This window comes from Marmota flaviventris, chromosome 10 (genome assembly GCF_047511675.1).
Source record: "Marmota flaviventris isolate mMarFla1 chromosome 10, mMarFla1.hap1, whole genome shotgun sequence".
NCBI classification, from domain to species: domain Eukaryota; kingdom Metazoa; phylum Chordata; class Mammalia; order Rodentia; family Sciuridae; genus Marmota; species Marmota flaviventris.
The window spans coordinates 75,169,132-75,194,608 of NC_092507.1; the positions used below are offsets into that span (position 1 = coordinate 75,169,132).

The 25,477-nt window shown below is 37.6% G+C and overlaps 1 protein-coding gene across 7 annotated transcripts in view; it reads right to left on the bottom strand.

The window, feature by feature from the left end:
- Positions 1–25,477, bottom strand: part of Kyat3 (kynurenine aminotransferase 3) — a 48,726-nt gene that overhangs the window by 17,981 nt on the left and 5,268 nt on the right. For 2 of the 7 annotated variants that reach the window (XM_071618014.1, XM_027935273.2), the window contains exons 2-9: positions 23,890–23,989; positions 11,728–11,786; positions 10,832–10,976; positions 8,701–8,850; positions 5,314–5,400; positions 4,750–4,875; positions 4,534–4,654; positions 1,483–1,559 (exon numbers count right to left, since the gene is read on the bottom strand). In XM_071618014.1, the coding sequence (XP_071474115.1) occupies positions 1,483–1,559; positions 4,534–4,654; positions 4,750–4,875; positions 5,314–5,400; positions 8,701–8,850; positions 10,832–10,976; positions 11,728–11,786; positions 23,890–23,988 (864 nt within the window). In that variant the 5' untranslated portion in view covers position 23,989. Of the gene's footprint in view, positions 1–1,482; positions 1,560–4,533; positions 4,655–4,749; positions 4,876–5,313; positions 5,401–8,700; positions 8,851–9,922; positions 9,983–10,831; positions 10,977–11,727; positions 11,789–15,661; positions 15,844–23,889; positions 23,990–25,477 lie in introns of those variants that run through there. The other 5 variants (XM_071618015.1, XM_027935276.2, XM_027935274.2 and 2 more) reach the window with 5 other exon arrangements.

A 25,477-nucleotide genomic window follows, 5' to 3' on the forward strand; every position in this document is an offset into this window, starting at 1 on the left:
AATTGTTAAATACAGGCAATTCAGAAATGTTCATGTTAAAGCCAGGCACAGTGGAACATGCCTATAATTCCCAGCAGCTCAGGAGGCTCCCAGCAGCTCAGGAGGCTAAGGCAGAAGGATGACAAGTTAAGGGCCAGCCTTAGCAACTTCCTGAGACCCTCTGCCCCCAGCTCCAAAATCGGGCTGGTGATGTAGCTCAGTGGTAGAGCATCCCTGAGTTCCATCCCTAGTATTGCATGTGTGTGCACACATACACACAGAATAAATTAAAAAGAAAAAAAAAGAAAGAAAGAAATGTTCACATTATGAAAGCAGGCCAGTATTCATACTTAAAATTTCAACACCATCCTTTTGGTGTGAGTTTCCAACTGGAGTCTCTAAGCAATGCCTTCTTACTGAGCTGTGCCTTTGGAAGGTAAACAAAGCCTGCAATCATTATTAATCTTCCCTCCCTCTACTAATTTGTGTCTTCTGGTATTTCCAGTGGGAAAGCTTGTGTGAATTATAGATACATGTAACTCTGAAGGAGGGCCTAGAGGACTCTCACATCATCAAAACATCAAAGCCTTTGATTCTGGAGGCCTCCTTTTGATGCTCCCTGCATCTTGGCCATGTTCAGTAGGGATGAGGCTGGAAGAGAACTGAGTTTCAATTGGATGCATTTATTTTTTAATAAACAGTATAGTGGTTAAGTACGTGGATTCTGAATTCAAGTCTGCCATGGCTTGAATTCATCAGCAATATAATCTCAGGCAAGATATTTAACTTTTCTGTGTTTTATTTTATCATCTGTAAAACAGGGATAATAATTGTACCCATCTTATAATGTTATAAGAATGAAAAGAATTAGTACATGTAAAACACTTTAGAGTCTGGTACATGTAAATGCCAAAATATTCATCATTATTATTTTTCTTCTTTTATGCTGAACTTCCTTTGCAAAGAAAAAATAGCATCATTTGATCACTTATAAAATAAAAAATTACCTAATTTTTCTTATTTTTAAAGATGTTATTGGATCTCAATAAGAATGAAGCTCAAAGCCAGGTACAGTGGCGCCAGTCTATAATCCCAGGGGCTGTGGAGTCTAAGGCAGGAGGATGGCAAGTTCAAAGCCAGCCTCAGCCACTTACTGAAGCCCTAGGCTACTTAGTGAGACCCTGTCTCAAAATAAAACATAAAAAGGCCTGTGGATGTGCTCAGTGGCTAAGAACTCCTAGGTTCAATCCCTAGTACCAAAACAGAATGAAGTTCAACACGAAAGTTGAGTAAATCAATAAACAAAAGATGATTAAGTATAAAAATCTATGTAATGTGAATATATATACATTTAACACAAAAACTACTACAAAAAATAAAATACATGCCTATTTTAATAAATTAAAAAAAATCTGGGGATGCTTGGCATCAAACCCAGGGCCTCTCACATGCTAAGCATGTGCTCTACCATGAGCTACATCCCTAAATTCTTATTCCTCTTACCTTCCAGCCGGTCACACTGAAAGTTTTCCCAGCACTTCCTATTGTGACTGTTCTTTCCCACATACCTGGAAACGTGGCTGGAAAAATAAAAAGTTGAAAAACTGCTTTCCAATCAATCTACATTTAGTAGGATCTAAAAACAAAGGTACACAAATTCAATGAAAACAAATATATTAATTACAGAGAAGTTAATATAGTTATGTCAATAGATTTTTTTCAGATAGTCCAAACTCAGCTGAAAATGTTGAAATGCTTTAGAATATACAATGTTGTACCAAAATAACATGTAAATAGATTTAATAATTTTAAGTGGCAAAATTATTCCCATGAGCAGGAGTGACAAGGATATCAGTAGGCAGCAATCCAGGCCAGGCCAAGTGGCAGCTGTCAGATGAATTGTGGCAACCAGTGCTCAGTGCTAGGGGTAGCTAGCTGTATGTCGAACACAATGATCCTTTGGCATGGTTTTACTTGGGGTTGGGTCCTGATTACTGCACAGCCTCCCTTTATTCTGCTCATTTTCTGAGTTTGTTTCTCTAAGCTTCTCAGAGCAATGACTCTTAAAACGTGACCCCACACCAGCAATACCAGCATCACTGTAAGAAAGGCAGTTTGTTTGGCTTCATTCCACACCACTGAATCAGACACTCTGAGGGCGGGCCTATTAATCTATGTGTATGTGATCTGCTTATGTCTCATAGATTGAAAAAAAAACTATCATATAATTTGCTCACTTAAAGTGTACAATTCAGTTGTTTTCAGTATACCTACAGAGTTGTGCAACCATCACTACAATCAATTTTAAAACATCTTTTCCACCTCAGAGGGAAAACTGAATTCTTTAGCTTCATCCTCTAATAACTCCAACGCCACCAACAACAGAAGCTGTACCTGAGTTTATCAAATACACACATTTTCTCTGAAAGGCACATGACAGCCTTTTTGTGCTTAGGAACACTAGCCAGCACTTTTGCACTATGCTTTTGGGCAATTTTAAACAGCAAAATCACCATGTAGGATGCTTCTTATAGATGAGCTAAAGCAAGAAGAGTATCACCTTGTTCAGCCTCGACTGGGAATGCATGTGTTGGGTGAGGCAAATTTCTGGTCCTTCTTTGAATGAAGTGCTGTGAGTATCAATTACGAGGTTGCAAATGTATTTTAGGGACTGGATAAATTTGCAAATAAAGAATTTATAATGAGAATCAACTGTGCAAAGGTTTTCAAGTTGATAAAATCTTTAAAAATCATTCATTCATTTATTCGTTCAGCCTTCAGATATGTATTAGCAATTAACCCCCACAGGGGCCCTCATGTGCACCTGACTCTTACCTTTACTTAAAAAAATCCAACCATGGAACCAATTCATCTGCCTTGTCATACATTTTGCAATAGTTCTCAAAGTATGCTAACTGACACCCTGGTGATCATGTCAATGTATAGGACTTTAAAAAAATCAATTTTGTTTTCTTCCACACAATTTTTTGAAGCTTTTGGCAATTGCTGTGATTTATCTGACAGTGAATGCTATGTGCTGTGGAATAAATGAATCTTGGTGAATGGATCTTAATGGCAAAATCAGAAAAACTCGAATGTGTCGGTTTCAATAGGTCTTTGTTACTGACAAGTATGAATAGCACTGTGATTTTCATATTGATTTTTAATTGTCAGATTTCTGTCAGGAAGAATCACTTCTAATTTCAAGACAGAACTTCTCCTAATTTCATCATGTCACTATTTTATGATGCACAGAATGCTGTGGTTTCAAGGTGCTATCCGAGGAATGTTTTAGAACACATGATCTCTGCAGCCAAGTTTATACTCTTTATTCTCATATAAAAGTCCTTCAGGATGCCCTTCTTCCCTATCCTCTTTGGTGCCAGCCACTGTAGCACACCCTTATAAATCAAATCGTTTATCTTTCTAAGTCTATATTGATCTTTTATGCTTCCCTGTCTAAGGATGTGCTCATTATCTGATAGGAATTTAGTTTTCATTTCTCATCTACTTCATTCCATCTTTTGCCTACTGCTTTTCTGATTCACTCCAGCAGTTGTGGTCTCCTCCCACCTTTACGTCTGTTTGGAATATATGTTAGAAACAGTCACAGCACGTGCCACAACTCGTTATATACACGTGCACTAATTTTTAAACTTAATTTATTTCTCTCACAGAATCTTTGAGTCTTCCTTTCCTTGTTCTTTTTCTATTTCCTATTCATTTATTCAACAACTACTTTCTCATGTCTACCACCTGCAAGATCCTATTCTGAAAAATGGAGATTGAGAAACCAATGTAAACAATAATCTCTACCATCTTGTAATTTACAAGTGACATACATAGATTCTGATTCTGATATTTACAATAAAGGGGGAAAAAGCAAAATAAGGCAGAAAATGGACAAAGCAAAGTCCAAGGAGAGAAGGGTCACTATCTTTAAATGTGTAGGTCATGAAAAGTGACATCAGAGCAAAGACCTGAAGGACGGAATAATTGGGAGAAAGTGTTTCCAGGCAAAGGAAGGGCAAGTGCAAACACTCAAAAATGTTGCAGCTTAGCTTACAAGTTTAGGCCCCAGAAAACACGGGCATTTGTGAGATGGCCCAGTAGTAATGGCAGCATCCCAGGCCAGGACAGAGAGGCAGTGACTTACTGTCCCATGATTCCTTCCTGTTGCCTTGGCATTTGGCAACTTGCACATCACTGAGTATAGAACCATTCAGGAACAATTGTGCTCCTTCTGTCTAATGTACTGTGATACTGAGGAACAGCAGGATTCTTACTAAGAAGCCAAAGAGCACTACTCTGTTGTCTTCTCAGCTTTACATTGTGATGTGAAATCTCTTTCCCTAAGTTTAAGTTTGTACTGTTAGTCTGTCATGCTGTTCATTAATTCAGGAGAGAAGAGTCATTCAAATAGCTATTTTTAAGGGCTCAGGCAGATGTCCACTACAAGGTCTATTTTAAAGCTGGCATGGGATCCTTTCCCATCAGTTGCTCTATATGTGCCCAAACACATTTAGATTTGTGACTCTGTGTAATCATCAGTACCTATTTTTAAATGCTTATTTCCAGTATATACAAGCCATTCATAAACTTCATCACTGATGCAGAGTGTGTCATATTTGATGCAAAGGTCAGCAATTACTTGGAGTTCCTCTTTGGTGTACACCTACACATATTAAAGGAAAGAGCGCAGCCAATTATTATTCCACATGTGGGAAAACAACACGTCAAAGACTGAATAGAGTTGAGAGACTCGCTTACCTTGCCAATGGGGTTGTGTGGAGTATTTAGTATAATGGCTTTGGTTTTAGAATTAAATTTACTTTCCAATTCTTGAGGATCTAATGTCCAGTCAGAACTAGACCATTTTTTTCCATCAACAGGTTTCTAAGCATGAAGAATAAAGATGTGACTTAATGTAATGAATTCATTTTGCTGTCTTACAAATAAATATTCTAATAAGGAAAAAATTAGAGAAAGGCCTGGTCAAGATAACTGACTACATGACTAACAAAGAATATAAATAGAAATAACTGGGCTTTAGTTCTGCCTTGAGAGCTCAAGAGGACCAGAGTCTTATGTGCACACCTGTTAAAGGAAAAATGAACTTGTCAACATTAACAGCTGTTAACATGCCTGTTTTCTTCCCCAGGGACCAGCCATAACTAAGGTTAATGTGTGGTACTACAAGGCTAATGGAAATTCTGTGATTCCTCTTAGTGTATTAATTATTTGAAAAGACTTAGAAACTTCATAGATCTTTTTGACAAAGTAATTGATATTTTCAAGAATTCTTAAAGCATACGAGCTGAATGGCAAACTTACAGATCGTAGGGGAATAAATACAGGTGTTGCTCCAGCCATTCTAACCATGGGCTCATAGCAGTCATAGAAAGGGATCGTTATTATGACCTGAAATAAAAGCAAATAAGAACACAACATACGAATCCTTAGTTCATGGTAAAAATATTGTGTACTATACTATATTCTAAGATGTAGCAGTGAAAAGGGTGGGATTTGCCTTTAGGAAACGAATGTGTAAGGGCAAAAGACTTTGATATAAACTCATTCATGGAGTCCAAGTTGCTGTCCTCAGTATTTCTGGGAAACCTATTCATGGGCTTGCAGTGGGGATAATTATGATGTATATAAAATTTACATGTACATAGGTAGATTTATCAGGGGAAAAGTACCATACCTTTTATTACATTTTTAAAAGGGATATTTATTCTAACAAAAACTGTTAAGAGTTTCTTTCTTTGTTAATTTTATTTTTTGGAATTGTGGATTGAAACAAGGGTGCTTACCCACTAAGCTATATACCCAGTCCTTTTTATATTTTTATTTTGAGACAGGGTCTCACTAAGTTACTGAGGGTCTTACAAAGTTGCTAAAACTGCCTTGAACTTGGGATCCTTCTGCCCATCTGCCAGAGTGCTGGGATTACAGACAGTGCCAAGAGTTTCTTTATATTTCAAGTTAAAAAATACAATCCAGAATATAATTGATAGATTAGATAGTGAAAAGATCATAAGGAAAGAGAACACTGCAATGCTGTCTGGCCTGGACTGTTAATTTACAAACATTACCTTGAGAATAAAGGTGTTCTTTCTTCTCAAAAGTATCTTGTAGCAAAGAGCAGATGCAGGGAGATCAGTCAGAATGCTATTGTTCCTGTCTGATACCCACAATTTCCATTCAGGGACACAGTATCTGGAGTCTTTTTCTACTAGTCCTTTAGAATATTCCTTACCCTCGGCTCCTATAAGCTTTCTCCCAGTCACTCCTGGCTGGGCTTCCAGGTTGAGTGGCCCACCTGCCAGCACCCCTAACTTTCTGACTTTCTATAAGGAGAATCTGAACACATAATTTATAACCATGATTACATTCAATTTTTCTTTTTACCTTTTTAAAACCCAGCTATATTTCATGAAAATTTCATCTTATTATAGTTTCCCTATTTAATATGTTGAATAAATTCAAATAATTGTTATCTTTGGAATAAAGAGTAAAAATATTTTTATGGATAAAAATGTAGACAAATTATTTTTGAAAAACCTGACAATAATGTATAATTTCATAAATCTATAACTTATCTCATTTAACTTTTTGCTGATTAAATGTAATGGTACCCAGTTGCTGTTTTAAATATGCACATTTTACTGTCTGTATTTCTTGTGTTGTGTGTCTTTCACATGGGAGTCATATATCCTAAAAGCCCCTTGGCACTAGTCAGGCTAAGTACAGCCTACCAAGTATAGTGGGATAAGCTTGGTGTCAGGAACAAAGGAGGAAAAAGAAATGGAGCAGGAATGAATCCTCCTCCAAGTGGACAATAAACTCTTTGTCCATCCATGAGTTCTCAGGAACTAAGATGACCACTTGTGCAACCCTGGTGCGAAACTCAGTGCTCAATACAAGGTGAGAGCTCCATGAAAGAAAATGAACCAGGAAGAAGGGAGGTAGAGTGGACAGGGTGCACCTCACGCCCTTTACCTTTCTGATAGACTAATTCTCTTTTTTGGAAAGTGCACATTGAGCACTCATTATCATGGGTGCTGGCAGCACAGCAATGGCCAAGTTCTCCCAGAACTTATATCCATTAAGAAAGACTTATAATGAATGAGAAGGCAAATCAATAAACGAGATAATTTTAGATAGCAATACACTATAAAGAAAATAAAATAGGTTAGTTTAATAGAGAAGGGCATAAATGTGGTTTCAAAATATTAAATAAAGTGATGAAGGAAGAAAGAGAGAAAAGAAGTCCCAGAGCTGACTTGTTTCTACTCCAACACAGTCAGAGTCTGAAAAAGCAACCAAGGATCAACAGCATCAAGACATGAGATGAGACTTTCCATTACATTATAGGTTAAAAGAGATTGTGTATATCATCAGCTGGCAGTCTGAAAGGGCGGGGAAACAGCTCAATGAGCATCTCCAATGAGCATCACCACAGAGGAGCCAATCAGCTAGATGTTGCTGGGGCCGCTGTGAGCCAATCATCGGCCGGCAGCTGGAAGTTTGCTGGGGCCCCTTCGGCTGTGGCTCTCAACAGTATATGAGAGTGTGACTGCGGTCCTCAACTTGTTTCTTTAAGTATCACATTGTCTGGCTTAGTGGAGAGAATTTCAGTTGCAAAATAACAATTCAAGATAGAGAGTGGTATCTTGTATAAAGGTGCTATGATGAAGAGCTATAAGAGTTCAAAGAAAGTTAACAATATAGAGCAGAATAAATATTCATACTTCAGACCAGCTTACGCAATGCTACTGTGGAGTGTTCTAGATCTTTATTACCCGGGTTGATGGCTTCTCCCTTTTGTCACTACTATGAATTATACATTCTCCACCACTGACTAACACAGCATTCCTCTTAATCTATTTTCAAATCTGTCTCCTCTACACATAGTGAATCCCTTTTAGGTAAAAACTGTCTTTTAAAATGTTCTTTCTCACAGTGCCTAACACACAGGAGATTCTCGGTAATTTCTGAATACATGAAAGAGGTCAAGAAACATGAAAGCAAGGAATATTAGAAGAACACCAGGGAGGCAGTGGGAGATGGCTATGACAGGTGGCCCCATGTTGATCTTGCATCATGGTACTAATGGCAGAAAGCACTAGAACATACTGATTTATTTATCTTCATACTGCACTGCGACCATGATTCTGAGCACAAAAAAGATGACCAAATACTTGCTGAATGAGTTCAGATTAAAGGTCATTTTTAACAATAATAACAAAGGATTCTTTTCCCTCATCATTGCTAGCCTTTTCCACCCACTCTTATCTAAGTAGGTTATAAAAATAAGAAAAAAAAAAAAACTAAAGCAATAAAATGGATGAATCTCTCAGATATAACTATAAACAAGAGAAGACAGACTGGAGTACATGCTGTATAATTCTATTTATGCTAAATAAAAGAGGAGCCAGAGTGAACCTGTTGTGATAGAAGATTCTCCAGGAGAATACAGACTAAGAAGGGGCAGGAAGAAGTTTCTGGGCTGCTGAGAATGCAGGTTATCTTTCTCTAGGTTGTAGTTATGGGGAAATTTATCCAGCTCCACATCCAGGATAACGTGAACTTCACTATGTGTGCATTAGACTTTAAAAGTAATTTAAAATAGAAGAGAATGCAGAGTAAGTAAAAGATTCAAAGGTGGGACAAAAGATAATGATTAATACAGTATTACAATGTTGATATACTTACTTCATCTCCTTCATCAATTAACCCTTGAATGGCATTAAAAAGAGACCCATATGCTCCTACTGTCACAAGGATTTCTTTATTTGGATTGATTTCTTTTTGATAAAACTTTTCATATAGGCAGGACAGAGCTTTCACAAGTGGCGGATGACCCTGTGAGATTACAAAATAAGAAAAAACCTTGAATTTGATTAAGGAACCTAATTACTTGTGGTAAAGACATTCACACTACTGTTGATGTGATAGCAAATGTTAGGAGGAAAACAGAGTATTACTCATATTGATTGTCAAGACAGCAGGAGTTGCCAGTTGAGGTGGCACACACCTATAATCCCAGCAGCTCAGGAGGCTGAGGCAGGAGAATTGGGAATTCAAAGCCAGCCTCAGCAACTTAGAAAGGTGCTAAGCAACTCAGTGAGACCCTGCTCTAAATAAAATACAAAAGAGGGCTGGTGATGTGGCTCAGTGTTTAAGTGCCCCTGGGCTCAATCCCCAGTACCAAAAACCAAACCAAAACAAAAACCAAAACAGCAGGAGTTATCAATAATAACCACTTTCTTTCTTTTTGTGTGTGTGGTGCTGGGGATTGAACCCAGGACATGTAAGGCAAGCACTCTACCAACTGAGCTATATCCCCAGCCCTCCTCTTTCTTTTCTTTCTTTCCCTTCCTTATTGAACTCAGGGGCACTTAGCCACTGAGTCACATCCCAGTCCTTTTTTGTATTTTACTTAGAGACAGGGTCTTACCGAGTTGTTTAGTGCCTTGCTAAGTTGCTAAGGCTGGCTTTGAACTCACAACCCCCTGCCTCAGCCTCCTGAGCTGCTGGGATCACAGGCATGCGCTACTTCACTTGGCAATAACCACTTTCATAAGCAAGAAAGAAAGCATTATAAATGTACAAAGTCTGAGGCATGTAGAAATACCCTTATTTAAAATTTTCTTTTTAATTAACGTGGTAATTATTATACACAATTACAAGGAACAGTGTGATAATTTGATACAAGTATACAATGTACAAAGATCAAAGGGTAATTAGCATTTCCATCTCCTTATCATTTTTTAAATATTTGAATCCCTTTTTTCATTCCTCATAAGGCACTTTTTAAATTGATGAATCTAGGTAAAAACCACACTTATTTATTTATTTAAAAACCACACTTATTGATCTTTTCAAAGAACCATCTTCCAGTTTAACTGATTTTCTCTACGGCTGTTCACCTCACCTCTAGATGTTCATCATGAAGTTGAATGTGGCTGGGGAGGAGGTATGTGGAGCAGGTCTGAGGAGGATCTACGGGGAGCAGGGATCCCACCCTCTCAACCCTGTGACATAGCTAGACGAGTAGAGACAAGACACAGAATGACTTCCTCCATAACTTGTCTTTCCCCATTTCTACACTGTCATAAAAGGCAAAAACAAATGTCCAGCTGTGTGACTCTACTGCTTTTAGCACAACAGATAAGAAGCTATAGTTCAGAGGTTCCTTTTAATCTAGAAAATGTGGAAATTCCAGGCATTTTACCACAGAAGAATGAAGAAAAGGGAGGATAGAGAGGAAGAAAGTAACCAATTAGAAATAGGATATTGAGGTCAAAGGTGAGGGTGCATGAATGTTAATGACATTAAAACACACACACACACACACACTTCAAGGAAATATTCTCCCAGGCTGAGGTTGTGGCTCAGTGGTAGGGCACTTACCTCACATGTGTGAGGCACTGGGTTCACTTCTCAGCATCACATATAAATAAATGAATAAAATAAAAGTCCATCAACAACTAAATATATATATATATATATATATATATATATATATATATATATGAAATATATATATGAAAATATATATATGAAATATTATATAAATATATATAAATATAAATATAAAATATATATATATATGAAATAGTCTTCCTTCTGTTGTTGCCCTAATATACAGATTTGGAAAGTAGAAAAATAAAGGCCCAGACTAAAAGGACTTTCCTAGGAGATAAAGGCAAAGGGGAAAAGTATCTGTGGGCCCTGGTCTGGGACAGGGGATCCCAGAAAGCCAACAACACATACATGACAGAAGTCCACACACCTACGGCACAATACAAAACATATGCCTTTAGGGTCCCGATGCACTTACAAAGCCCCGTGTGTACTGATTCAGGCTATCAATCAAAGCGACCTTTGATAGCTCTTCTTTTACATATGAAGGAGGGGAGATATCTGGAAGGCCTTGGCCAAGATTCACGACAGAGGGATCAGCAGCCAATCTGGTAAATTCAATCCTAAGATTAAAACAGTAAGACTTAAATTTAGGCACTCAAATTTCAAGTTTCATACAACAATTTTATCACCCACAAACTGAGTTTACCTAATAAAATGTTGGCTGAATTAATGAACTTAATGTTCATTTACAGACCCCAACTCCATGATTCCCATATTTTAAATACACACATATAAACACAAATACGTGTGTGTGTGTGTGTGTGTGTGTGTGTAGGTGTTTCTTTCTTTTTTTTTTTTTTTCCCTCAACCATTCCTAACTGCTGCTAGGTTATCAATTGTTAGCAAACAGAACTAATTCTGGGTGCAGTGTCACATGCCTGAAATTCCAGTAACTCAGGAGGCTGAGGCAAGAGCATCCAAGTTTGAGGCCAGCCTCAGCAACTTAGTGAATGAGACCCTATTTCAAAAGCAGGGAGGGGGGGGAGAGGGAGGGAGGGAGAGGGAGAGGGAGAGAGAGAGAATGAATAAGAAAAGTTCATGGTTTAGAAGGAAAGTTCGATGAGAGCATCCATTAAATTAGTTTTTTTTAGTGCCCTGTGCCTAGTGCCTAGCAGAGCTTGCTTCATTTGCTAGATGAACACATTAAGGCATGGATGGCTAACTTCCTTTCATTTCTATCTGATGAATGAATCAAATGAATGACTTCAATTTTCAACTATGGATGTAGGTAAAAATCCTCAAATAATTAAAAAAAAAAAAACACCCTAGAAAATCTCATCAAATTACTATTGTTTATTCTAAGATACTCACCATACATTACGGTCAAGTCCTTCAATTCTTTTTGCATTTTTGAATTTCAGAGACATTTTCTGAAAGGCATAAACATTGAAAGGATCTTTTACTTTTTTAATCAAAATTTGAGGTCAGTGAATCATGTGTTACTCTTCCTTTTCTGTATTGTCTCTGTGTTAATAGTACCACCACAGAGAGTTCTAGAACACAACCCAAGATGCTGAACATTTCATCTCCTACCTACATTCTAGAGTGCTTTTAGTACCTACAATCATCCTACTCTAAAGAGAAAATATCATCCTAGTCTAAAAAGTTAATCACTTTAAAGGCCTGAAATGCATTAAAGAGAACAATACTTCTTAAAAAAAAAAAGAGAGTTTAGCTGGGCACAGTGGCACATACCTATCATCCCAGTGACTCAGAAAGTTGAGTATCACAAGTTTAAGAACAGCCTTAGCAACTTACTAAGGCCCTAAGCAACTTAGCAAGACCCTGTCTCAAAATAAAAAAATAAAATGGCTGGGAATGTATCTCAGTGGTAAATTGTTCCTGGGTTAAATCCTTAGCAGTAAAAAACAAAAACAAAAACCAACCCATTTAAAAAGTATTTTGAGGCAACAGATTGTTTTTCATAGGATACACCAAGAGTTCCACAAGACAGGAACTGTTTGTCATCCAGGAAGCACTCAACAAGTGGTCTCAAACTACTCAATAAAGGCTTCCAACTTAATAACAGTTAACATTAAGTACTGCATGTGCACCAGGCACAGATCTCATGCTTCACATAATTATCTTGGTTAATATTCACATCTGCCCTTTCATTATGAGCACATTTACATATGAGGAGCAGGAGGCACAGGGAGGATAAAGTTCACACAACTTTTCACATCTGCCCAAGCCAGAAGCAGTAACATTCACATTCAAATAGTTCAGCCCAGGATTTGAACCCATGCCCTGACTCCAGTTCTGTACTCAGAACTGTCAACTTCTACCTCTCTTTTACATAAGAACGCCTAAAAATATTATTGGGATGCTGTTGCCTCTTAAAAGTATATTGGTAATTTAGTTCAGGTCTACTCATGCCAAGCGAGCTAAAGCTATGGTAGAAAAATATTAGGAATTATAATTATCATACAGCATGCCTTTTTTAGTTCTTTAAATTCTAAAATTAAGTTTATGCTATCTCTCAAAAGTAACAAATTAGCTTTGAGTTCATTGTTAACAAGCTGGTAGATATAAAAGAATGATTGACAGCATCTTTCCAAAGAATTTTATAATAGAATATTAAAGCAATTTTAATTCAATCAGGGAGGGAGATAATGATAATGGTTATTAAATAGACCATTGTTCTCATTCTAGTCCCAATAATGGGACTAAAAAATACCTTGCTCAGTCTCCCATTTTTAATCTTTGATCCTCCAGTGAAGTAAATCACACACAAATTCTCCAGAGGTTACAGGGTCTTCTAGAATAGATTACGATGAAGTCCCAGCTGAACAGGATGCTACTCTGGAGACTCTAATTATATAACTAAAGAGTCCCAGCATGATAGAGAGAAAAAGATATTTTAACAAATGCCCTTTGCTATCTCTGAAACAATGTCGAGAACTTAATGATTCATTCAGAATGTGACTGCAAACACAAAGTAGATTCAAATAGATAATTTAGACACTAAGTACAATTTTGATAATTGAACTCAAAAGGCACTTTCAGATTTAATTTTCTTTAACATTTGTATCTAGGCAAGTCTTTCCTCTGTCAGCTACCCCTGCCTCTCTCTCCTTCCCAACTCCACGTCTAAGCCCCTCTATTTCATAGTCTATATTTTCTCCCTTCTGCATGTTATCTTTCCTCTGCCCCAAATGTCATTCTCTACCAGTGTTTCTCAACCTTTTTCACCCTTGCTCCCCTAAGGAGACTCATTAACTTTGAGTTCACTGTTCACAAGCTGGTGAGTATAAATAATGATTGACAGCATTTTTGCAATAAATTTCCTAATCATCTTCCCTTCACCTAAGTAAATCTTAAGGAATAAAATCTTGTCAGATAGGGTTGAGCTTTGGATGGCTACAAAACACTGTCACAACTAAAATTTATTCTCCCTGCAAAGCACCCATTTCCTTAAGGGCAATAATGCCTCTGCTGAGAAGGCAGGTTTCCTACTCAAGCCAATCCCTGTCCCCACTTTCCTGTCCCTGCAGTTGGCAAACTCCTACTTCCTCCTGCCACCTTCAGTCTCAAGTTAATCTTTGTTTCCTGCAAATCCTTCTCAGATTCCCCAAGTCAGGAGCACATGCCCCTCCCATGTGTTCCCATTAAATTGAGTAATTTCCAGCATTTTTTTTTTTTACATATTATAATTTTCTGCTTATTTATATCTGCCCTTAAGACTGTTAGAACAACTTGTTCACTGATGTGTGTCAGTATCAGTCAGGGTTCTCTAGAGAAATAGAACCAGTAAAATGTATGGGCTGACAAGTCTGAAATCTGCAGTGTAGGCCCCAGGTGGGTACTCGGGATGGTGAGGATGCAGCTCAAGTTGAGTCTGAAGGCAGAATTCTCTTTCCCAGAGAGCAGGTGGGGGTTGTCTCTTTTCTTCTAAGGCCTTGGGCTGAATGAGGCTCCTCACATTATGGGTATTCTGCCTCCCCCCCACTTGAATGTTAATCTCTTCTAAAAAATAATTCTGTGACAACACCTAGATTGGTATTTAAACAGATATCTGGGCTGTGACCTCACCAGATTGACATTGATATCAATGCATTGGAGATCTGGAACTGGTCCTTGTTCCCAGGTGTTGAAGATTAAAATTCTGAGAAATGCCGATGCAAGTGTAGAAAGCAAGTTTTATTTTAAAAAGGGACAGAGACAGACTTCTCTGAAGAAAAGGGCCACCAGAGCTGGGTGTCCGTGGGAGGGAGTGGCCTGTCTCTCTTACACATCCTAGGAACCCACCTCCTTTTAATTATTGTCTTCTCTTTTTTTCGCCATGTATGTGTCTGAAGATAGGAAGGAGCAGGAGCACAGAGGTTAATTGTTAGTAATCCATGGTTTTCTCTTTGATAATCAGTCATCAGCCTCTTTGGATCCTATACTGACTGCCTGACCTTTGCCCCTGCCTTAGTTTGCTGAGGAATGTGACCTACCCTTTCCTTTTCTGTGTGGGGCTGCAGGCAGATTGCTTTTTGGCTAAGAAAGCATGTGGTGGTCAGCATGTGGGATCATTTTATAGGATTATTCTCTTAACCTCATGTTCCCACCATTCTCATCTATACGTCCCCTTACAATCTCATCACAGTGTCCAACAGGTGCTACTATATCTAGGTCATGTATTCAACATATATTTGATAAGTATGAAAAAATATCACTCAAGTTAGTTGAATATATGGTGTCATTCAAGTTTAGTTAGGTAGTTCTTTTGTCAGTCAGCTTAAGTTAATTTATGCTGCAGTAACAAATGACTCCAAAGTCTTGATAGCTTAAAATCTCAAAGATTGCTTCCTTGTTCACACTAGATATCCACTGAAATTCAGCTGCTGCTATTCCTTGTCACTGTTGTTCCGAGACACGGTTGTGAAATAGCCTCTATCTGGAATACAACCCATTTTGAGGACAAAACCTCTTAAAAAGTTTCTGCTTGATATGTATACATCATTTCAACTCCTATTTTATTTTCCAAAGAGATCTCATGTCAAAGCTACAGAGAGGAAAAAGAAGCAAATAATTTTAAAAACCCAAGACAAGAATGAAGTCTGGAGGTATAAGAGATAGGTGTCTATCACAGGTTGGACAGTTTCCCCTTCAATTTCTTTAATTCCCAGTACCTCAAAATGTGGCCTGGTCTAGAAACAGGCTCACTGAAGATGCAGTTAGTTGAGATGAGGTCATGAGGCGGGTGCTCAGCCACTGTGGCTGGTATCTTTATGGCAGAAGCCTGGATTCAGGTACTCACCCTAAGAAACTTAGGTGAGGCAAAGGCAGGGGTGGGGTGATGCTTCTGACAAACCAAGGAATACCAAAGACTGCTACGAAATGCCCAGAAGACAGGAAAGACGTCGAACAGATTCTTCCTCGCAGCCCTTGGGAAGAACTGACTCTGCTTAACCTTTGATCTTTGGCTTTCAGCCTCCAAAACTGTAAAGGAATAAATTTCTGATGTTTAAATCACTTAGTTTGTGGTACTTGAAAACATCCCGGGGAAATTAATTCACTGGTGAAAGTCTACAAGACAACTTGCAAAGTTCAAAGACACCAAGATTCAGCAGTAGAGGCAAATGCTCACTGGCTGAGAACTATTTGCTAGAGTAGACCCAGTTTCAGGAAATTAAATTGAACCTGGAACCCAACGGATAAGTAGGTGTGAATCCTACGGACATAAGGGACATCTGTAAGCCTTGTATCATTTTTGGACCCAGAAAACCCGGTGAAGTAACTTTTGCTGTCAGAGGGATTACAGGCCTGGCATGGTTATAGACCACACTGCTATATTATTAACACAAACTGCCAGTGCATCCTAGGACCTTAATATGACTTTTATTAACTTGAGGCTGAAAATGCAGTTTTAGAGATTCTCCACTAGGTGGCAAAATTGGCAAAGGTAAGGAAAAGCTTTAAATTGTTTTCTGTAAAGGTGCTAGAAAAATGAAAAAAAAAAATTACCCATGATTCTGAGAGCCTAGTACACCTAAGTTTAAACTGTACATATTTTGAGGACTACGTTCATAAGACCTGAAGAAGGTATATAGGATGGGAGAGGTGCTGGAAAAAAACTTCTCAAATGCTGGACTGAAGCTGGAGAAATCAAGGTTATTAATATCTATATGAGTTATAAATCAAATCTTTATCCAAAGAGATCAAAGCCACAGCACCACTTCCCCCCTCAATAGCAACTAGTAATGATAAGGAGGACAAGAAAAGGCCACAATACAAACAACAAGGTATACATAATGGATATGTATGAATATTTTGATGTTTTAACAACCATAGTGACACTTAGTATTCTTCATCCTTAGCATTTACATCACTTCCTAAATATCTTTTTTGGTTTAAAAAGCATATCAATTTTAAAAAGTAACTTTGGTATACTCTTTCCTACGTTTCCTACTTTGTGTTTCTTTTGTGCAGCATAACTGTGTTGGCTGCTCACGTTTCCATGAGATTCTGTGACTTCTCAGGTGAGCACTGTGACTACCTGAAGGCAGGGGAAGAAACAGTGCACATCCATTTCTTTGAAGCTCACACTACACTAATCAGATCTCTTTGCATAAGTCAGAAACTCAATCTGGAACAGCTTATGAAAGAAATGGCTTTATTAGAAAGCTCATGTTACATGGGAAGAGCAGAGATGTGGTCAGACTCAGAGATGAATGTGAAACCGTGACCAGGAGCTTGAGCACTATGGGGCTTTGTTGCATGTCTGTTTTATACACTTTCTGTTTACTTTTCCTCATAATAGATGAAGCAGTTGCATTCCCCACTTTACTATTCCAGAGGGACTGAGAGTTGAACAATTTTTTTAAAAAGTTACCATTATTGCTTCACTTAAAAAAAAATCTATCAAACAGGGTATAATGGTACATGCCTGTAATCCCAGTGGCTCTGGAGGCTGAGGCAGAAGGATTGAAAGTTCAAAGCCAGCCTCAGTAAATAATTGAGGCCCTAAGCAACTCAATAAGACCCTGTCTCAAAATAAAAAAAATGAAAAGGGCTGGGATGTGGCTTAGTGGTGAACTCCAACCTCTGCCCCACACAGGTTCAATCCTTGGTACAAAAAGAAAAAAACAAAACAACAACAACAACAAAAAAAAACTTAGTAAGATATCATTTAATGGGCTCAAAGATATTTTTTTCAGTTGAGTCCCAGAATGGGAGAAAATATTTACAATCACATAATTATATATCTTACAAGAGACTTTCATACAGAATATACAAACAACTTTTATAACTTAGTGAGAAGACAGTCCAATCTAAAATGAGCAGAAAATTTGACATCCTCTTCACTGAAGATATAATACTGGCCAAAAATCATATTAAAGGATGCTCTATATTGTTAGTCATCAGGGTAATGCAAATTAAAATCAGTGAGATGGCACAAGATACCCAGAAGAATTGCCACAGATACCAAGTGCTGCCAGGGTGTAGGGCAGTTGGCACTCCTTATAGCCTGCTGAGAATAGAAAATAGCACAACTACTTTAGGAAATGGTTTGGCAGTTATTAAAAAATTAAACATACATCTACCACACCCCAGCCATTCCATTATTAGATAATTATTGAAGAGAATGAAAACCTATGTCCATATAATGGGTTGTACACAAATGTTCACAATAGTTCTATTCAGAAAAGCCAAAACCTGGAGGTACTCAAAGACTCATCAACAGGTGAACAGAAAAGCAAGTGATGTTATATTCGTATAACACCCAACAATAAAAAGGAAGGAACTACTGATACAGTACATCAGAAGTGAATTTCAAAATCATGAAAATCATAAGCAAAAGTGTATATTACATACTTTATGTTTATATAAAAGACAAAAGAAGTACAAACTAATCTATGGTGATAAAGAGCAAATCAGCAGTGTGAGAGATGAACTGCAAAGGAACATGGGAAAACTTTTAAGGTCAGTGGAAATACTCCCTATGTTTATTGCAATAGCGATTCCATGTTATATCCATCCACCCAAATGATTATCAAGTTGTAATTCTAAACAGATGTAGTTTATTGTACCTTGATAAAGCTGAGATAAGAGTTGCCATGATGTTTCAAAACCATGCCCTCTTATTCCTCTGGACAAATGCTCCTCAAGCAAGCAGGCACTAGCAAAATTATCTCCCAAATTTAAGTTGCTTTCCAAGGTATGACTACATATAAAACAACAAAACAAAATCCAAACAGACAAATTACTTTCTTTGGCCACTAGATGGCATAGTGAAATAGCAGAATGTTCCTGTAGTAGTCAAAAGAACTGAAATTAACCGAAGTTGAAATGCAAGGCAGGGCAAGATGACTTTAAAGACATAAAAGGAAAAAGCCAATTATAAAGGACTTAAAGGTGTGCGTATTTAAACTGCAACTTTTAAGCAACACATATTTAGTTGCTTTCTTTTGTACATGATATATTGTAGGTATTCAACATTCCTTGACTGAACATTTAAATGAGTGAAAGGGAAGGAATTTGGACTCCTTCTAAGATGTAATATACTATAGGAAAAAATGAATACTTCAGCGAAAAACCATGCACTGGCCATACTGAGATAGGTGGGCTTGAGGACAGAAAAGAAACCCTTAGTAGATGGAGACCCAGATTTCTCTGAGCATGACCAGCCATGCTTGTCTCTTTAGCCAAACATATAAAACCTCCAGAAAATGTATTCTTGGACCAGGTCAACAAAACCATAATCCATTTAAATGTCATGAAATTCGAAGACCTACACAATGTGATCACAACTAATTTATGGCTAGACTGTTTAATTAGAAAGAAACATTCCGAACCCCAAATATCAAATGATTGACAAGGGATTTGATTCTCACAAAAGCTTGCCTGGAAAAGTGCACTTCCCAGAAAATCCCATATATAGTCGGAGAGCTCAACCCTAGTTGGGTCACTGGTCTTCTCTGGGAGGCAGGAGGGTCTCCACCTGCCTTAGGGGTATGTAGACCTTAGCTTTGCAGTCTTGTAGTACATCCTTGCTTTTGCTAAGCTTTTACACTTTCTGAAATTCCTCTCAGCAGAGTAAGTCAAGAACCCACCTGGATCTAGGTGAGGTCACTGTCCCCTTGAAGAGACCTTCTCAGAACCATACCTGGTATCAATACTATATACCCTTATAGGGCTAATTCTAGCAGGACTGGAATTTACTTTTGAGTATTTTGCACTTTTTAAAATTGAAGGTGACTGATAGGCAAAATTCTGGTTCTGTTGCTTTGATTGACCTTTCTGTCAGCTCTGTGGAAAAACCAGTTCGCCTTTGTTTGAAATTCATTTCTGGGCTGGGAATGTGGCTCAAGCTGTAGCACGCTCGCCTGGCATACGTGCGGCCTGGGTTCGATCCTCAGCAAAGATGTTGTGTCCGCCGAAAACTAAAAAAAAAAAAAAATAAATACTAAAAAATTTTGGGGCTGGGGTTGTGGCTCAGTGGTAGAGTGCTTGCCTAGCATGCGTGAGGCACTGGGTTCGATTCTCAGCACCACATATAAATAAATAAAATAAAGGACCACTGACAATTAAAAAAATATTAAAGAAAAAATTCATTTCCTTTATCTCAAAATACCTGTGTGCTTTTTGAGTTTTCCTTTGAACGCATCCAAATGTCTGTCTGTTTTCCTCATATGATTTAAGTAAAATAAATACCTTTAAAGAATGTCCACTTTTATATTTGCATGAATCATGATTTGACTTTTTCTGAAAATCGTCTTTTAATAGTACAGAGAAACAGGCTAACCAGAAACAAGCCTTTCTTGGAACTTCCAAGCTGATAGCATGGGTAAATATATAAATGGAATACCAGAAAATGTGGGGTTAGGTAAGCCAAGAATAAAAAATTAGATTGATTCCCTTTAAAAATTAGGTCCAAGGAAAGATCTTAAAAGAGTGTTTGAATATGGCCCTCACCACAGGGCGGGCCCTTTGTCTGTCTAGACTCTGCAATCTTCCTGTCCTCAGACATAGCTAATTGCATTAGGGTTGGGCAGAGTCAAGTGAAACCAATCAGGACAATTCCTGGAAATGCGGATTTGAGAGAGAGGGAGAGGTTAAGTTTTGCTGGGCACTCTACCAGGAAGACAGGTAAACCTGGACCTGGGGCAGGCATGTGCAGTTCCTCACAGACACGTCATGCTCTGTGCCCTATAATTTATGCTTCCGTTCAAATGAAAATCCCCAAGGTTATTTAGTGCACAGAGCTCTGAAGCCAGATAGATCTTGGTTCCAATGAGACATCAAAACTGCTAGTGTGCAAAGTAGGCAGGATATATGTCTTCTCTGAAATCCAATTTCCTCCTCATTTGTTAAAAAAGAAAATGAATGTCCCATGTAAGTACCGTGGTGATTAAATGAGGCAAGTCTGTAAATGGAAAAGTAGCTGTTTGTATATAACATATACTAAAAGCTAATGTCCAATAAGAGATGAAGATCCTTGTAGACACAAATAAGATGATTAACTGTAAACAAAAGAGTACAAGCAATCTGCCTATGGGCTGCATCTGCAACAGATACTGTTTCCACATCCAAAAAAAAAAAAAAAAAAGAGGTTGATTTCTTTAGGGAAGGATGGACTGCAGGAGAAAGAAAAGTGTCTCAGTTGCTACAAAAGAAATGTTACTTTTGTGCTTCTCTGATGGGCATTTAAAATTTTAAAGTCCCTTTAAAAAAATCCAAGCCTTTTTTTTTTTTTTTTTGAGCAGTTTTAGGTTCACAGCAAAATTGAGTGCAAAGTACAAAGTTCCCCCACACCCTTTCAGTACTTCCCAGAAAATCCCATATATAGTTGGAGAGCTCACCAGCAACAACACACCCTCTATTGGAATGATCTTCAGGTAAGGCTTAGTCATTCAGATGGCAATTTTCAGCCCATTTAAGTTTTCTAATCTCTATTAGTAATTGGCTGACAACATCCTCCAAATATTTATCAAACTAATTTTCTGAATCTCCCTTGCTTCCTTTCTTTCTTGTCTATCTGTCATATACTGATTAATACATGTTTCTGGCCTTCTGGTATCAGAGGATAATATACATTTTATATTACCATTTTTTTCTTGCTTTCTTTCTTTTTTTAAAGATACAGGGTCCATGTTGCCCAAGCTGGCTTCAAACTCTTGGGCTCAAGCTTTTTCCCCCTGCCAGTTTCCTGAGTAGCTGGCATCATAGCCAGGTTCCAATACCTCCACCCCACCCCACCACCCAGCTCTATTTTCGAATTTCTAGGCCTTAATACCTATGTGCTAAAATAGGGGATTGAGAGTGGTTTTTCGTCTAGGTTCCTCTTGTTTTCCGTTCTTGCTACATAGCAGTATTTTTCTCTTTTGTATTAAAAACAATATTTACTTAAAATTACAGAATAAGATGTTTTCATGTAAAGAGCAAATAAAACAGAAAAGTATAGTCCATTCCACATTCTATTTCCTCTTCAGAGGTAATCTTCTTAGTAAATTTTTAATGATTCAGGAAGGTGTGGATAAAAAGAAATTTCTAGTGAAGATGAGTTTACAGTAAACCGTCTGGCTGGTTCTGAAAACTCTTTATTTTGAGATGGGTGTCTTGTAAATTGCCCAGGGTGGCCTTGAACTTGCAATGCTGGGGCCTAGTTTCCTTAGCAGTAGGGATTTCAGGTGTGGGACACCACACACAGCTTTACTCTTGCTAACACTGACCATTTGCTGATGAATGGGAAGAATAGTTATTTCTCTCTTTATATATGTGATTATTTTAGATGCAAATCCTCTGAAAAAAATGCAGGGACTTTTTTTGATGAGATCCTTAAGAAGGTACTACCATATTAGAAAAGGGTTATCAGTTACTTAAAAATTAAACATAAAGGCACTGCATAACCCAACCATTCTATTGCTGGGTTTGGAAAGGGTTGAATTGTATCTCAAATAATCTGCAAGTTGGAATAATGCATTGTCAGTGATTCTTGCTGAGGATGGACATCAGAATCACCTGGAAAGATTTTATTTTCAAAAACCCTCCAAACTTACATATCTCAGGATGGATCCTGGGCATGTGTAGTCTAACAAAGTTCCATGAATTATAAGTGCACTGTTACACATGCACACTTCTTAGTCCCTAGCTTCCTATGATCACCTTGGGTGGGCACACCCTCTTCCATGGTTTTAACCAGCTTCTATGTATGAGAGCACTGACCTGAATCAAGGTAGCTATGCTGTCACTAAAGAGGAGGGGAAGAGCAAGATGCTTATGAGACAGTTCATAGTTTTACATGTAGCAGTTAATGATTTTTTTTAATGAAAATTTATTTTAAATGTATATAAAAGTAGAGATAAAAATTAGGTGGAACATAGTATTTCTAATATTCTATTATTATTATTATTATTTTTTTTTTTTACAAAATGTCAATTTGATACAACTCAATATAATATAAAATACTCCTATACACATAACCTGGATTCAATAATTATCAAGACTTTGTCTAACTTGTGTATCTTTTCCCCTTTTCTCTTCTTTGATTGCTGAGTAATTTTAAAGAAAATCCTGGACCGTAACTCATCCTAACCCTACATACTTGGCATGTATCTCTGAAAAATAATGACATTTTAAAAAATATCACTGCAATGTAATTAACACCTAATTAACAATAACTTTTTGGCATCATTTCATAACCAGTCCACATTTACAGTCCTCTGATTTTCTTTAAAAAGATTTTATAAAGAGGCAATTTAAAATTGTTACATAAAAATTGCAGGAAAAAAATCTTAAAAAAAAAAAAAAAAATTCAGGAGACCATTGTTTTGGACTAACTGTCCCAAGAGAAAAAGCTAAAAATCAGCATGGAGGCACATGTGGGTTGCTCTAAAGACCAAGCTGAAACTAAGCTGTTTAGCATCAGGATTAGTGATTAAAGCCAAATTCCCCAAACAAGCCAGTTTCCATTGGCATAATAATGAAGTTCCTCTACCTTAACTGCGCCCCCACCCCACGCACACACTGGTAACCTGCATTGCTAGGAAAGTAACCTTGAAATGACCAATCTAATTTCTTCCTTTCTTGATCCTGCTTTCTTCAGCCCTTTTCTGTCTTTATAACTAACTTGTTCTCCTAGGCCCACTGGAAAACTTAATCCATGAAATGAAATGCTGCCCAATTCTAGAATCAAAATTAAAGCAATTCAGATCTTTAAACAAATTTTTTTAAAAAATATTCTCATTTGACAACACATGGGTAGAAAGTGTCAAGTTCCTAAATGAGGTCCACACATTGTATTTGGTGGTTATGGTTCATAAATCACTTCTCATCCAGAGCAGTCCCTCTAAACACCCCCTCCTGCTTGTTCCCACTGACTTATAGAAGAAATTGGCTCAGCTATAAATCATGTGGTCTGACCCACATTCTGGATTGGTTTCATTTTCCATGATAACACTTCAAAAATTACCCAAGAAACTGTATCTTTTTTGAGATTGCAGAATATGTACAATAGTTTGTCAGTCTGTGATAAGTGATACCTACAGCAGAAGTAGAGAATCCAAGGAGTTTTGAAGAATAAATGGTCTTTAGAAATTCTGTTCTACTGCCAAGGGAGCAGAGTCTCCTCTGGGCCAAAAACATGCTACAGGAGAAAAGAAAATTGAAAGAGGCAGTAAATACAGGATAGTTACATCATTGTTAGACACCTTGCTAGCTAATAGACCACACAGACTTATGGGAAATATAAATAGTCATTTAAAAAAAAAATTTTAGATGTTAATGAACTTTTACTTTTTTTTCATATGTGGAGCTGAGAATTGAACCCAGTGCCTCACACATGCTAGGCAAGCGCTCTACCACTGAGCCACAACCCCAACCCATAAATAGCCATTTCTGATAACTGAACTACCATGATTGTTTCCCTTTGAACTTTCTGTGATGTAACCTCTCATCACTAGAATCATTCTATAACTTTATTCTTATGCAAATCTGTATTTCGAAAGAAATGAGCAAATTATCATAGTTAAAATGGAGTTTGTGTCAACCTTAACAAAAAAACAAGTAAATAAAGCTTGGAGGTTATGAAGGAAAGGGTCTTATGCAGGACCACTTCATACTAACTATCAAAAAAGCTGGTGTGAAGCTGGGGTTGTGGCTCAATGGTAAAGTTCTTGCCTAACATGTGTGAAGCACTGCATTCGATTCTTAGCACTGCACATAAATAAATGAACAAAATAAAGGCCCATCAGCATCTAAAAAAAAATTTTAAAAAAAATGCTGGCATGGTGGCACACACTGTAATCCCAGCTAGTTGAGAGGCTGAGGCAGAAGGATCAAATTCAAGGCCAGCTTGGACAATTTAGCAAGACCCTTTCTCCAAAAAAAAAAAAAATAAAGAAAGAAAGAAAAAAGAAAAAAAGGCTGGGCTGATGATGGAGCACATCCCTGGCTGAAATCCTCATATGGGGGATGGAAAAAAGATTTTACTCAGAGATTATTCTCTCAAGTATATTAGACTGCTGTGCCAGTGGATGACATTCCTCTATTTCTCATAGTTAATCAAACCTTACAAAAGGGGATATAATCTGTGGACTCAAAGGGCCCACTGAAGCTAAGGGTACAGAAGCTTGAGCTGTGTAAAATAATATAGTAGAAGTTTCTTAAAAATGGAGGGTGTAGCTCAGTGGCACAGTATGTGCTTACTATGTATGAAGCTCTAGGTGCAATCCCTACCACCATCAAAAAAAAAAAAAAAAAGAATCTAAAATCCTGCTCTCATCAATAAAATCTCAACTTAAAAAGAGAGGGAAGATGAGAGGGAAGGGGAGGGGGGATAGTAGGGGATAGGAAAGGTAGCAGAATACAACAGTCACTAATATAGCATTATGTAAAAATGTGGATGTGTAACCGATGTGATTCGGCAACTTGTATTTGGGGTAAAAATGGGAGTTCATAACCCACTTGAATCAAATGTATGAAAGACGATATGTCATGAGCTTTGTAATGTTTTGAACAACAACAACAACAACAAAAAAAAGATTGCTGCTAAAAAGGTCTTCTCTGCCCATGTAACCTGTCATAGCCTCTCAGCTATTTTGTGTTACACAAGCATATTAATAATTCTCTGTAG